At 42.3% G+C, this 13409-nt stretch overlaps 1 protein-coding gene across 4 annotated transcripts in view; it reads right to left on the reverse strand.

The window, feature by feature from the left end:
* NCOA1 (nuclear receptor coactivator 1) overlaps positions 1–13409 on the reverse strand; it is a 426703-nt gene that overhangs the window by 131995 nt on the left and 281299 nt on the right. For all 4 annotated transcript variants that reach the window (XM_070734872.1, XM_070734876.1, XM_070734874.1 and 1 more), the window contains exon 4: positions 11209–11314. In XM_070734872.1, the coding sequence (XP_070590973.1) occupies positions 11209–11297 (89 nt within the window). In that variant the 5' untranslated portion in view covers positions 11298–11314. The remainder of the gene's footprint in view (positions 1–11208; positions 11315–13409) is intronic.

Genomic DNA, 13409 nt, shown 5'->3' on the forward strand with positions numbered 1-13409 from the left:
ATAACAAATAATAAATTAATAAATTAATTAATTAATAAATAAATAATAAATAAATAAATCTGGAAAAGCTAAAGGTCCACAGGTTGTGGAAGAAATTGGAAATATTCCTTTGGGCCTCCTGGACATTTTTGTTGAGGTAAAATTAAGGAAAGGGGGGTAGGCAGGAAATTAGTTAAAGCAAAATGTGAATTCATTAAAATATTTAATTTACAACTCATTGCCATTGTTGCTATGGTAATATAAGCTGCAACTGATGGAAAAAATAAAGGAATTGCTTTTTGCAAAAATGCCTATAAGAATAGATCCAGTCAGCTATCACCATCAGTAACAATTAAACTTATAGACTCCAGCACAGAAGAAAATGGTATAGTAGCAGTCTGAAATTAGTTCTGACAAACTGTTAAAAACCTTTGCCAATTAATCATACAAATTAATTAAGGGCTTTAATGAACTAAACTGGCATGAATATGCAAGTGAGTAAAAGAACAGTTTAATGAAGAGAGCACTCTCGTTTAGATGATACATGCAAACAGAACAGCAGGAGCCATCTTAGAAGGTGTGTTGAGAAGAAAGTAAAATAAGAAAAATATATCTGTTAAGTAAATATTAACTCTTTCCCATTCTACAGTGTAGTATTGGGGATGCTAAGTTAAATGAAGTCAGGGCTCAACCAGTTGAGGATATTAATAGGATGTTAAATATACGATGGATAATTACTAACGAAATGGCAGTATTAGTTAAAAGCAATGTGTTGGGAGAATTTAGAGAAATAAAACAAGCAGCGATAGAAAGCGATCAGGCTGTAATAGTCTTGGGTTGGAAGGATGCGACAAAATGGACAATGCAAAATTGGTACCGGTACATGGTGGACCATATTCAATTTGAGATTATGGATAAAAGGATGAATTTGGTTAATGAAACTGATTTGTGACAACTGATGGGATGATGGGACAGGGTAAGACGATATATGGCAAGTAGAATCTGAGACCAAGCTACAAGGAATAAATTGGAATCATTCTATAATATGTAAACAGATACCTTGCTCTTGAGTTAAAATGATATACTGTACAAGAAACACCCACAATTTGGTGGTGGGGTGTGAATGCTTGTCTGGTGGTGGGCACTAATCACAAAGCACCTGTTTTATGTTGTTTGTGTGTTTATATCTTAAAAAAATTAATAAAAATATTTTTTTTTAAAGAGTCTCTTTCTTGGAAACGGACTCAGCAAAATTGGGCTTAAAGTAGTTTGTCCCAATATTATCTTTGAACACAAAATCGCGACTGGGATATACTTCTTTTAAAAAAATAATTCTGGGTGTCTGTCTATCTCTTGGGTGTTGGGTTGAGATGAAGGGAAAAAGAGACCCATGTAAAAGACTGGCATTAGAATCAGTAAAGAAGATCAGTTAAAATTCGCTAACTGGACACCAGAGAGCTGCATTATTACTTTATTGCTTGGAGAATATCAGAGGATTTAATTTAAGTACAGTATCTGAATCTGTTTAATGTCTAATATCCATCTAGACATATCACATAATCCATTGCCTGAAATTTATACGGCCACTGGGAATCACAAGTTAAGGATTTACACCAGGCATTTGTAAATTTCTAATACTTTTCCAGTGAAGGAAAACATAGACATTTGCACTTCTTCCAAAGCTATATACATATTCTGCTACTAATTCCATTTATAGAGTTTGTACAACAGAATCAGCAGGCACAAATCTAATAGCACAAAGAGCAAAATCTAGAACCAAGTGGTAGAAAACTTTGATTTCAAAGGGAATCCTACTTCTGATATGAAACCTGTTATTCATTACTAGAAAAATTGCAAAGAAAACTACAATTGGGATAAGGAACTGTTGAACTAGAACAATCAGTCAAGAATCTGACACTATCCATTTAAATTTGATTACAAATAACTGTTTTCTATTCACTACAGTTACTAATTAACTTCTCAGGGTTAGGGTGGCTGGACTGTCACTTAATTGCTGTGCCTGTTAATTGTTATTTTGTTTCACAGAATTGTCCCAAGTGCTACATCATGCACTGCACCAATTTTATGTATGTATGCATTTGTTTATTTCTGCATCATTACATTTATACTGTACCACTGAATTTGGAATGTCTCGCATTATTTAACCACGTTACAATATAATGAAAAGAAGTATATCACTGCATGATAATATGAGGAGCTGCAAAAGGCCCACAGACTTACAATTATGAAATTGTGTGTGTGTGTGTGTGTGTGTGTGTGTGTGTGTATGTTACAGTGGGATTTGATCCCATACAAAGCTGAAGGGATCAGATCCTGTGGCCCAGAGGTTAATTCTCAGCCTCGGATCAAAGCCATGGGATCAAATCCCACTGTAACATACATACATACACACACACACACACACACACACCACATGTTTTTGCTGAATTTGAAAATTAAGGGAGACTAGGATAAATCTATTTCAGCCTTATTTTGGCCTCATCAGCTAGCCATACCCTCACTGGGATTTGAAATTGCAACCTTTGCCTTGTAAGGCAGAGAATTAACCTATAGGCTACAGTATCCAATCCCTTCAGCTCTGTGCCAGGGAAGGGTTACATGTTTTTTGTGTCGAATCACCCTGGTATATTGAAGGAACATCACAGCTCCTTTTTTTTGCCTCTTGGCCCAACCCAGGGCCATTTCCAAGGCAGTTAATTTATTCACAGCCAACAAACTATATTCTGTATGTGTCACATGTTTTTGCTGAATTTGAAAATTAAGGGTATATAGATATAAATTATATATATATATCTCACATGTTTTTGCTGAATTTTTAAAATTCAGCAAAAACATGTGATATTTATATATAATGCTATAATGATATTTATATATAATGCTGCCTACTAATTGCCAGAATTGTGTTGCAATAAACATATTATTTATTTATTTATTTATTTATTTATTTATTACTTGGATTTGTATGCCGCCCCTCTCCTAGTCTGTCAAATGCTGCAATACTTTGTTTTTATATCAAATGTAAGCTTTTCTCCTTCTTCCTTCTCTTCGCTCCTCATTAAAAATTTACAAAATCCATCCAGACTCACTATTCTACACTGCACTCTCATTCTATATTATTTACACATTATTCCTATATAGTGTACATATAGTCACTATACAGCAGGTATAGTTTTGATTCTCCCTAGAAATAATTTCAGCACTACAGAGGGTGAAAAATGTTTTGAAGAAATAATAAACTAACTTCCACTGAGTTCCAAATGAAAAGGGAATGAGGAGTAAAGTATATTTTGCGCTGGCTTGGCTGGGATCAACTTGGCTCTACCAGCCCCTCCATTAGAAGCTACTGTACCAACTCACTGTGACAATGTAGGAATTGTTAAGATGCTGGTTTGCTCTTCTATGCTTTTGTTCCTTTTACACCAATGTCTGTAAACTTTGATAGTTGCATAGTTCCTTAATTTTGGTACAACAACAAGCAGTTCCCCTATCTTGCTTGTTGACAAAGTGAGGAGATATTTTGCTCATAACCTGTCCTGAATTATAATAGCTTGCTGGTGTAGTTCACATGCACTTTGCTACCCATTATCCATACTTTCAGCAGAATAGACACACCTGGGAAACATAGAAACATAGAAGACTGACGGCAGAAAAAGACCTCATGGTCCATCTAGTCTGCCCTTATACTATTTTCTGTATTTTATCTTAGGATGGATATATGTTTATCCCAGGCATGTTTAAATTCAGTTACTGTGGATTTATCTACCACGTCTGCTGGAAGTTTGTTCCAAGGATCTACTACTCTTTCAGTAAAATAATATTTTCTCATGTTGCTTTTGATCTTTCCTCCAACTAACTTCAGATTGTGTCCCCTTGTTTTTGTGTTCACTTTCTTATTAAAAACACTTCCCTCCTGGACCTTATTTAACCCTTTAATATATTTAAATGTTTCGATCATGTCCCCCCTTTCCCTCCTGTCCTCCAGACTATACAGATTGAGTTCATTAAGTCTTTCCTGATACGTTTTATACTTAAGACCTTCCACCATTCTTGTAGCCCGTCTTTGGACCCGTTCAGTGCTAGAGAAATGTTCAATATTTAAAAGAAGGTCCACTTGCAACCTCCATTCCTACAATTTTGGCAAGGAATAAAAAATATTTTTTATTCTGCCAGGCTTTTAAATACAATCAGTATTAGCATCTACATCTGACAGCAGTATTGATTTCATTATTAATCTAAGTGGAATACTGCAATGGGTATTTGTTTAGCATATTAATAATAACTCTTTCTTCCAGCTTAGCTATTTTGCAATGTAAAATTTATGTTGAAAGTGTGGAATATAAATTAACTAAGCAAATGGACCTATGACTTGCTTGACCTTAGAACTAGGCTCCTATTGTGCGGAGTTTCTAAACTATGGAAACAAATGGAATGCCAAACAGAAAAGAAAGGAGGTACGCGAATACAGATGGAATTGTGTGAACCCTTTTTCCTTAGCTTTTACATAGCTTAAAACCAAACCAAACCAAACCTCTTGTTGTGTAAAAAAAGAAACCACGAGAATGGAACAAACTAGCAAGGATAGCATTCTCAAAAACCATGATCTGAATATTTACATGGAAGAAAAACAATTGCTTTTAGCACAAGTAGCATGTTTTTAAAGAATTTTTGGACCAGTAAGGTGTAGCATATTCTATCATCTGCCAAGAAACTCATTGAGTAACTTTGAACCATTTGTCCTCTCAATTCAGCATATCTCACAAGGATTGTTCTTACGCAGATAAAATTGAGATATTAATGCACACTGACTTATGTTCCTGAAGAAAAGTCAGGATATAAATATAATAAAGAAATAAATGTCATCGTCCATGGAATATTTCCTTGGAATACGTACTACTTTGCCATAACTTCAGATCGTACAGAATGCAGCTGCGAGAGCAATCATGGGTTTTCCAAAAATGCCCATGTAACACCAACACTCCGCAGTCTGCACTGGTTGCCAATCAATTTCCGGTCACAATTCAAAGTGTTGGTCATCACCTATAAAGCCCTTCATGGCACCGGACCAGGGTATCTACGAGACCGCCTTCTGCCGCACAAATCCCAGCGACCGGTTAGGTCCCACAGAGTGGGCCTTCTCTGGGTCCCGTCAACAAAACAATGTCGTTTGGCGGGCCCCAGGGGAAGAGCCTTCTCTGTGGCAGCCCCAGCCCTCTGGAACCAATTCCCCCCAGAGATTAGAATTGCCCCCACCCTCCTCGCCTTTCGTAAGCTCCTTAAAACCCACCTCTGCTGAGATATTCTTTCCCCCTAGGCCTTTACAATTTATGCATGGTATGTTTGTTTGTATGTATGTATGTTTGATTTTACAAATAAGGGTTTTTAACTGTTTTAGTATTGGATTTACATGCTGTTTTGTACTATTATTGTTAGCCGCCCCGAGTCTACGGAGAGGGACAGCATACAAATCCAATAAATAATAAATAATAATAATAACAACATATTTAAACTTGTTGCTATTTACAGTTTCTAGCTATCACAGTTATTTCCAAAACTACCTTCTCCATAATTCTTCATAAAAACGAACAACATTTTCATGAGAGAACTGAATGAGATATGAGAGTGAAATATTCTGGAAATACAGATAATGCAAAATGGGACTGGCATGGAGGAAAAATACAGTATCTCGTACCATTCCTGAGTAAAAGGCTGAGAAAGCCGGGCAGAACAAAGCTGAATTATCAGGCACATTAACCTGCAAACAGTCATTATTGGAACTGTTGTATCCTGTAATGGCTACCTTGTAACTCTGTAAATAGTTTGTTCCTCTTTCGGCGCTGTCTGAGCCCAAGCAGGAAGTCGCTCCTGATTGGCTCAGACGCGGCCGGCTCTAGCTTTGGCGGGAACCGCAAATATATAAAAGGAGCGGTTTCTCCAGGCAGAGTCAGTCGGTACTCGCTGAATTGTCACTTTACCTTGCTGAGCTGTCACTTATTCTCTGAGCTGAATAAAAGTACCGATTGCTCAAAACCCTGTCTCTGGGTCTACTTCACTGGCGACGAACGGACGGAAGAAACTTCGCGTGCAACATGGACAAAATCCAGATCGGCCAGGCTCCGGAACTCTTCGATCCCGAGAAATCGACATGGGACGAGTACATGGCCACCTTCGAGATCTTCCTCGAGGCGGCGGGAATGCAGGACGCCGAAGCCGATCGCAGACGGGCTATTTTCCTTAACTACTGCGGCGCAGAAATCCGTAGACTTGCCCAAACTCTCACCGAACCGGAACAAGCAAGAGCCACAGCGTGGGACGTCCTACAACAAAAACTGGCGAGCCATTTCAAGCCGACCAAACCAGCCATGGTTTTTCGGCATCAATTCCACATGATGGCTCAGAGGGAAACCGAGTCGATCAGCCAGTTTACAACGCGGCTTCGAACGGTACTTGCTCAATGCAAGTTTAAAGACCCGGAAGCTCGCCTCACCGACGCCTTGGTTTTCGGCATGAAAAGCAGCACGGTGAGAAATAAACTCCTCATCGAAGAAGAGCCGAGCCTACAAACCGTGATTAAACTGGCGCAAACCGCAGAAGCAGCCGACGCAGCGGCGAGAGAATTGAAAGAGCACGGAAGGCGAGAACTCATTGCAAAAATCGACTCCGCGTCTCCCAGCGCCGTGGAAACAGACAACAGCCAACAAATTCCCAGCGGAGACAACTGCCTCCTGGTGCAAGACCAGCCGAGACACCTGAGAGCTACTCACCCAGCCCCCTGCGCGGGCTGCCGGGGAAATCACCAGCGCCATCGATGCCCCTTCCGAGACGCTACATGCCGCCGTTGCAACCGGAGAGGCCACATCGCCATCGCATGCAGAGCAACAGCGCCAGAGGAAACATTTGCCACACCGCAATACCAGCGACCTCAAAACCAGACCCCCCAAGCGCGAGAAAGGAGACCATTCCGCAACGCGGGTCAAAGGAACTACTCAACCGCTAACCGCGACTACTATAGAGGTAACTCTCAATTTTCCGTGAATAACACGGCAACCAAAAAAGGGGCTAAAATTGTTATATCACTGTTACTCAATAACCAACCTTGCTCAATGGAGCTGGATACGGGCTCTAGATATACCATCATGCCCTGGGAAAAATTTAAACTGTATATGCCTAATGTATCTAAGGCTGACCTAAATCAAACCTCTTTGGTGATTAGAGACTTTCAGGGGGGAGTAATCTCGGTCTTGGGAACAGCAAATGTACCTATCGCATTCAAGAATGTTAAATGTACCCTTCCCATGCTTATTGTAACAGGGGCCAAGCACTCTCTTCTGGGTTTAGCATGGATGGAACCACTGGGGATCGAGATTTCGGGTGTGTGTAATGTAAACTGTTATGATATGCCTAACTTTGTGAAAGAGTTCCCTGAAGTGTTCAGCCCCACACTGGGATTGTATAAGGGCCCCCCTATATCTTTCTCTATTGACCCCAAGGTCCCACCGATCAGACTAAAACCTCGCAGGGTCCCCCTGCCGCTCCTCCCCAAACTAGACATACAGCTGGACAAACTCATTAGCCAAGGTATTTTGGTCCCTGTGGAGCAGGGGCCATGGGAAACTCCCATAGTTACCCCTCTGAAGCCAGATGGCTCTTTAAGAGTTTGCGCTGATTACAAATCGACCCTAAACAAGGCACTCCAACACCACCCCTACCCCATCCCGGTTGTGCAACAGCTGCTACACTCCCTGGGGGAGGGGAAAAGGTTCGCAAAGATCGACCTGGCGCAAGCTTACCAGCAACTTCCGGTCGATGAACAAACAGCAAACGCTCAAACAATTGTAACGCACAGGGGGGCTTTCAAATGCACGAGGTTACAGTTTGGGGTAAGCATAGCCCCAGGAATATTCCAGAGCATTATGGAACGCCTATTGTCAGGGGTAAATGGGGCCATTCCATACTTTGATGACATCTTAATTGCAGGGGAAAACCAGGAACAAGTAAACAAAAGAATAAGGGAAGTACTTAAGAGGTTACAGGACAAAGGTTTAAGAATCAAGCCTGATAAATGTGTCTGGGGAACCAACAGTATAGAATTCCTAGGATATAAAATAGATAAGGAAGGTATCCACCCCACAACAGAGAAGCTGAGAGCAATTAGAGAAGCCCCAGAGCCACGAGATAAGAATGAGTTGCAGGCATTTTTGGGCCTCCTTAATTTTTATTCCGTTTTTTTAAAGCAGAAGGCAACAGTAGCAGAGCCTCTCCATCGTTTACTCCAGAAGGAAGCCCGCTGGACATGGGGGAAAACTGAACGTGAAGCTTTTTCTCAAATAAAAAATTTATTAACTTCTAAAAGTGTAGTAGTCCAATATAGTGCTTCACTACCCATTAGGCTCACGTGCGACGCTTCGCCGTACGGCATAGGAGGAGTCCTAGCTCACGTTCTACCTAATAAGACAGAGGCCCCAATAGCATTTTTTTCAAGAACCATGACCAGCACAGAAAGGAATTATAGCCAGTTAGACAAGGAGGCTCTAGCATTAGTGGCAGGGGTAAAGAAGTTTCACAATTACATATTTGGAAGAAGCTTTGAGCTAGTCACTGACCACAAACCCCTACTAGGCCTGCTAGCCCCCAACAAGCCCACTCCACCTTTTATGTCTCCAAGACTAATCAGATGGGCTCTTTTCCTCTCAGGGTATCAGTATGAGCTCACCCACAAGGGGGGGAAGGAAATCAATCATGCAGACGGTCTCAGCAGATGCCCCATAACAGACTTAGTGGAAGACCCTGTTCCTTCCACAGATGTGTTAATGATAGAACTCGAGGAAAACCCACTAACCACAGCAAAAGAGATAGCTGCACACACGCAGCAAGATCAAATCCTTAAACAAGTGGTGAACTGTGTTCTAAAGGGATGGCAAAATGATGTTGTGAAACCTGAATTGTGTGATTTTAAAAACAAGAGACTTGAGTTATCGTATGTAAAAGGTTGTTTGCTGTGGGGGGATAGAGTGATCATCCCCAAAAGCCTAAGGGGAAAGGTACTCAAAATGTTACATGTGGGTCATCCTGGGATTGTCAGGATGAAGAGCCTGGCAAGGGGGCATTTATGGTGGCCAGGGCTGGATGCTGATATTGAAAGTTGGGTTTCAAAGTGTGATCCGTGCCAAGAGTCACGGCCCAGTCCCCCCAAAACAACTCCGGCTGAGTGGGAACAGCCTGCTGGTCCTTGGTCTAGAATCCACATTGATTTTGCTGGCCCAGTGGGGTCTCAGTATTTTTTAATAGTGGTTGATGCCTTCTCCAAATGGTTGGAAATAATAGCAATGAACAACATAACCACAAGTGTCACTATCAAGGTGTTGAGCAGACTGTTTGCATCCCATGGGTGCCCAGATCTCTTAGTGTCTGACAATGGGCCACAGCTAACAGCCAGGCAATTCGAATTGTTCCTAGATGGCCTAGGGGTCAGGCATGCCCTCATCTCGCCTTATTCGCCCTGGGCTAACGGATTGGCAGAACGTTACGTACGGGTGGCAAAGGAGGCATTGCGCAGGTCAGGCCCTGGGGATGTGCAACAGAACTTGGACCAATTCTTACTCACCCAACACATTACCCCTAACTCGCACACACATGTAAGCCCTGCAGAGTTATTGATGGGAAGGAAGTTGAGGTCACCACTAGACAGGTTAAACCCAAGGTTCTGTGTTAATAATAACCAAATGTGTACAAAACCTGAAAGAGAAATGTATTTGGGACAAAATGTATATGTAAAAAGTTTTGATGGAAATGTAAACTGGATGAAGGGAATTATTGTTAAGCAAAATGCACCTAAGACCTATGTTGTTAAACTAGAGGATGGTCGTTTGTGGAAACGACACATAGACCACATTCGAAAGCGAACAGAAAATCAATTGCCACAAACCGCTGACATGGACTCTCCCCCTTCAACAGACTTTAGTACATTGCCCGAAATAAGAGACACGCAAAGAGACTTATTGGGCCAGGGGGAACCATCCAGCGACGCCGAACCATCCTCGTCCTCCGAAGCCTTCGCTGGGCCCGCCAGGCCAAGTCCGCCACACCGGGAGAACAGCGGCGAGCCATCCTCCACAGTCGGTGGCGAAGGAGAAATTGAACTGCGCAGGTCAGCGCGAGCTCCTCAGAGGCCCCACCGATTGGACGATTTTGTCACATGGCTTTCTTGATGGATGTGTCCAACTATGAGGGGAGGGGTGTTGTATCCTGTAATGGCTACCTTGTAACTCTGTAAATAGTTTGTTCCTCTTTCGGCGCTGTCTGAGCCCAAGCAGGAAGTCGCTCCTGATTGGCTCAGACGCGGCCGGCTCTAGCTTTGGCGGGAACCGCAAATATATAAAAGGAGCGGTTTCTCCAGGCAGAGTCAGTCGGTACTCGCTGAATTGTCACTTTACCTTGCTGAGCTGTCACTTATTCTCTGAGCTGAATAAAAGTACCGATTGCTCAAAACCCTGTCTCTGGGTCTACTTCAGGAACAGTACACCAAGTTAAGAAATTCAAATGGGGAGAGTTTCAAAAAGTCCAGTATATCTGATCTGATCCCAATTTCCCTTGAGTTACATTTTAAAAGAAAGTTTGGTATTCAGTTAACAAGGGGATTTTTAACTGACGTCTCCAACAAATGAACTGATAAAGTATCAGTGTTCTAACTAAAACCTGAGAAGCAAAGTTTTATCAATTCAAGAGAAAAAGATAATCACTATATTCCAGTTCTTTTTGTAAAAAATAAATAAATACAATATTTAGGGAGATGGCCAATACCCTTCTAGGTGCCTTTAGATATCCATATAATTTGAAGATGCAATCTATTTTCATTTTAAATTTTCTTGGATTTTAGATTTTTGAAGCAAGAGAATTATTAATGACCATAAAGTGTGAAGTGTGCTACAAACCCAAGTCAATCAATAAGTAAAAACAGCTTCAGTCACAAATCACCAGTTGCTCCCCAAGAGAGAAGGGGAACAGATGGAGAGTTGTATTCCATCTTCCACAGTAGATACTCACAAGCAAACAGCCAAACACTGGTGGGATGTGTGAATTTATCTGAGTGGATGAAATCTGCTCCCATCTGCTTGTGCAGAAAAGAAGTGCCAGAAAACAAAAAAACCCAAAACAAAACAAAATGCAACCCTCCTCTATCCTGGAAGAATAATTCCCTAAAATTGTACTCACCTCTGGATCAGAGTGTCGCATGGCGACCCCTTCCTCTTTTGAGACTCCAGGTTTCCTGGATCCGTGGAGTTGTTCCCAAGGCCACTCATATTGAGTCAGTTCTCACCTGGGAAACAAACAAAGAACAACGTTGATTTAAATTGTTTCCTGATTGCTTATCTGTACCCTATGAGAAACATTAAGTGTTGTATCTTATAATTCTTGACAAATGCATCTGGTCTTTTTATGTACACTGAGAGTATATCCACTGTTGTGGTTAGCTCTGGCCCAGCTCCTGCCCCAAAGACTGTGGATGTGGGGGAGACATCCACATGCTGCAGGCCTGTTTTGCCCCCGGTGGAATCTGCTGATGAAGGCTCTTCTGACCAAGAAGACATGAGTGACAGGGAGGAGGAGAGTGTGGCAGACAGCTCAGAAGGAGATCAATTATCTAGCTCCTCCTTGGATTCAGAACAAGAGGTAATGATACAGCCACGCATGCAGAGAGCGACGCATAGGCAACAACAACTGAGAGATTATTATCAAAGAAAATGAGGCCACCTGTGGTTGGGTGGGGCTGTGGTAATTAGTGAGGCTGCTATAAATAGCAGCCTGTGGGTTTGGCCATTGTGGAGGATTATCCGATTGTTGTGTTTCGTGACTGCTTTACTGACTTTGACCATTTGTGTGCTGATTTTTCCCCGCTGTGAAACTAAACCAGAGCAAAGTGTGTTTCACTTTGTGAAAGAAGAAGGACTGTGAATTGCCTCACAGCTGCAAGCTAAGTATCACAGAACTGATAAGGGACTTGTATAAATTACCAGTTTGTTTGGAGACGAGTGCTCTTTGCTATACCAAAAGAGGGCTTAGTTTAAGTGAATTTTCATTATAAAGAACATTGTTTTGAATTTTCAAACATGTGTGTGTCTGAAATTTGTACCTGTGAATTTGTGAGAGGAGTCTACCAGAGAGCCCGACAGAACATCCATCAAAGACAAATTCCTTGTGTGTCCAATCACACTTGGCCAATGAAGAATTCTGTTCTGTTCTCTACTCTACTCTTATTATCTTCTCTTCTCTTCTTTTTTCTCTCTGAACATATAACTTGTGTAATGCTCTTTGGGTCACATGATCCCACTTACACTTATGACCACAAGAAGGCTTCAACTCCTCCACCCTCATATATATGCCCTTTTGACCAGGCTGCATAGTGGCACTGGATAGGGACAGAACTGGGGCTGGGCTAAGTAAAAGCCCCTTCAGAAATCTCAACCAGCTGCCCCCAAACCTTTCCTTCAGCCCCAGTGCTGCTTCTGCCCCTGCCAGCTCAAATCCCACACCACAGCCAGCCACTACAGCATCACTGGGCAAAGCCCTAATTGCCCCTGATGCCCTATGCTCCACAAGCCCTAACATGCCCAATTGACCTTTCCTGTTTTCCTCTCACAGTTGGTGAGGCGTACCCAGACTGACACTACAGTATATGAGGCAGCTGCTGGCCATGCCAGGCCTTCTTCCTGAGGCTGCTTGCTCCATTCTCTAGACCAGTGATGGCGAATCTATGGCATGGATGCCATAGACGGAACACGGAGCCATATCTGCTGGCCCTAGCTCAGCTCCAACGTGCATGCTCCAACGTTGATTTTTGGCCCACACAGAGGCTCTGGGAGGGTGTTTTTTGCTTTCAAAGAGCCTCCAGGGGGATAGCGAGGGTGTTTTTACCCTCCCCCGGCTCCAGGGAAGCCTTTGGAGCCTGGGGAGGGCGAAACACGAGCCGATTGGGGCAACTAGAAATTGTGAAACAAGCCGTTACAGGCCTCCCTGAATTATGAATTATGGGGGTGGGCACTTGCGCATGTATGATAGTGCCTCCCCATGCTCTTTCGACACCTGAGGGGAAAAAAGTTTGCCATCACTGCTCTCGACTTTGTGCACCATTCATTCCCCAAGAAATGCATCCCATTGTTGCGTTGCTTTGGAAAAGCCCTTAGAAAGCTTCTGAGATCTTCTCTGGATCTCGCAAGAACAGGCAATATATTCCACTAGAAATCTGGAGAGTGGCAGACTCACTGTTTTTGTGATGCTATCTGGAGAATGGCAGTCATGTTCTTGTGATGCTTCAAAAGACTTTTCCAAAGCATTATGGGAACAGGGCACACAATTTGGGGAATCAATGAAGCAAGTGGGAATAAGCCTGACATAGCCAGCAGCTGCCTTACACA

Source organism: Erythrolamprus reginae, chromosome 1 (genome assembly GCF_031021105.1).
Source record: "Erythrolamprus reginae isolate rEryReg1 chromosome 1, rEryReg1.hap1, whole genome shotgun sequence".
Taxonomy (NCBI): Eukaryota; Metazoa; Chordata; class Lepidosauria; order Squamata; family Dipsadidae; genus Erythrolamprus; species Erythrolamprus reginae.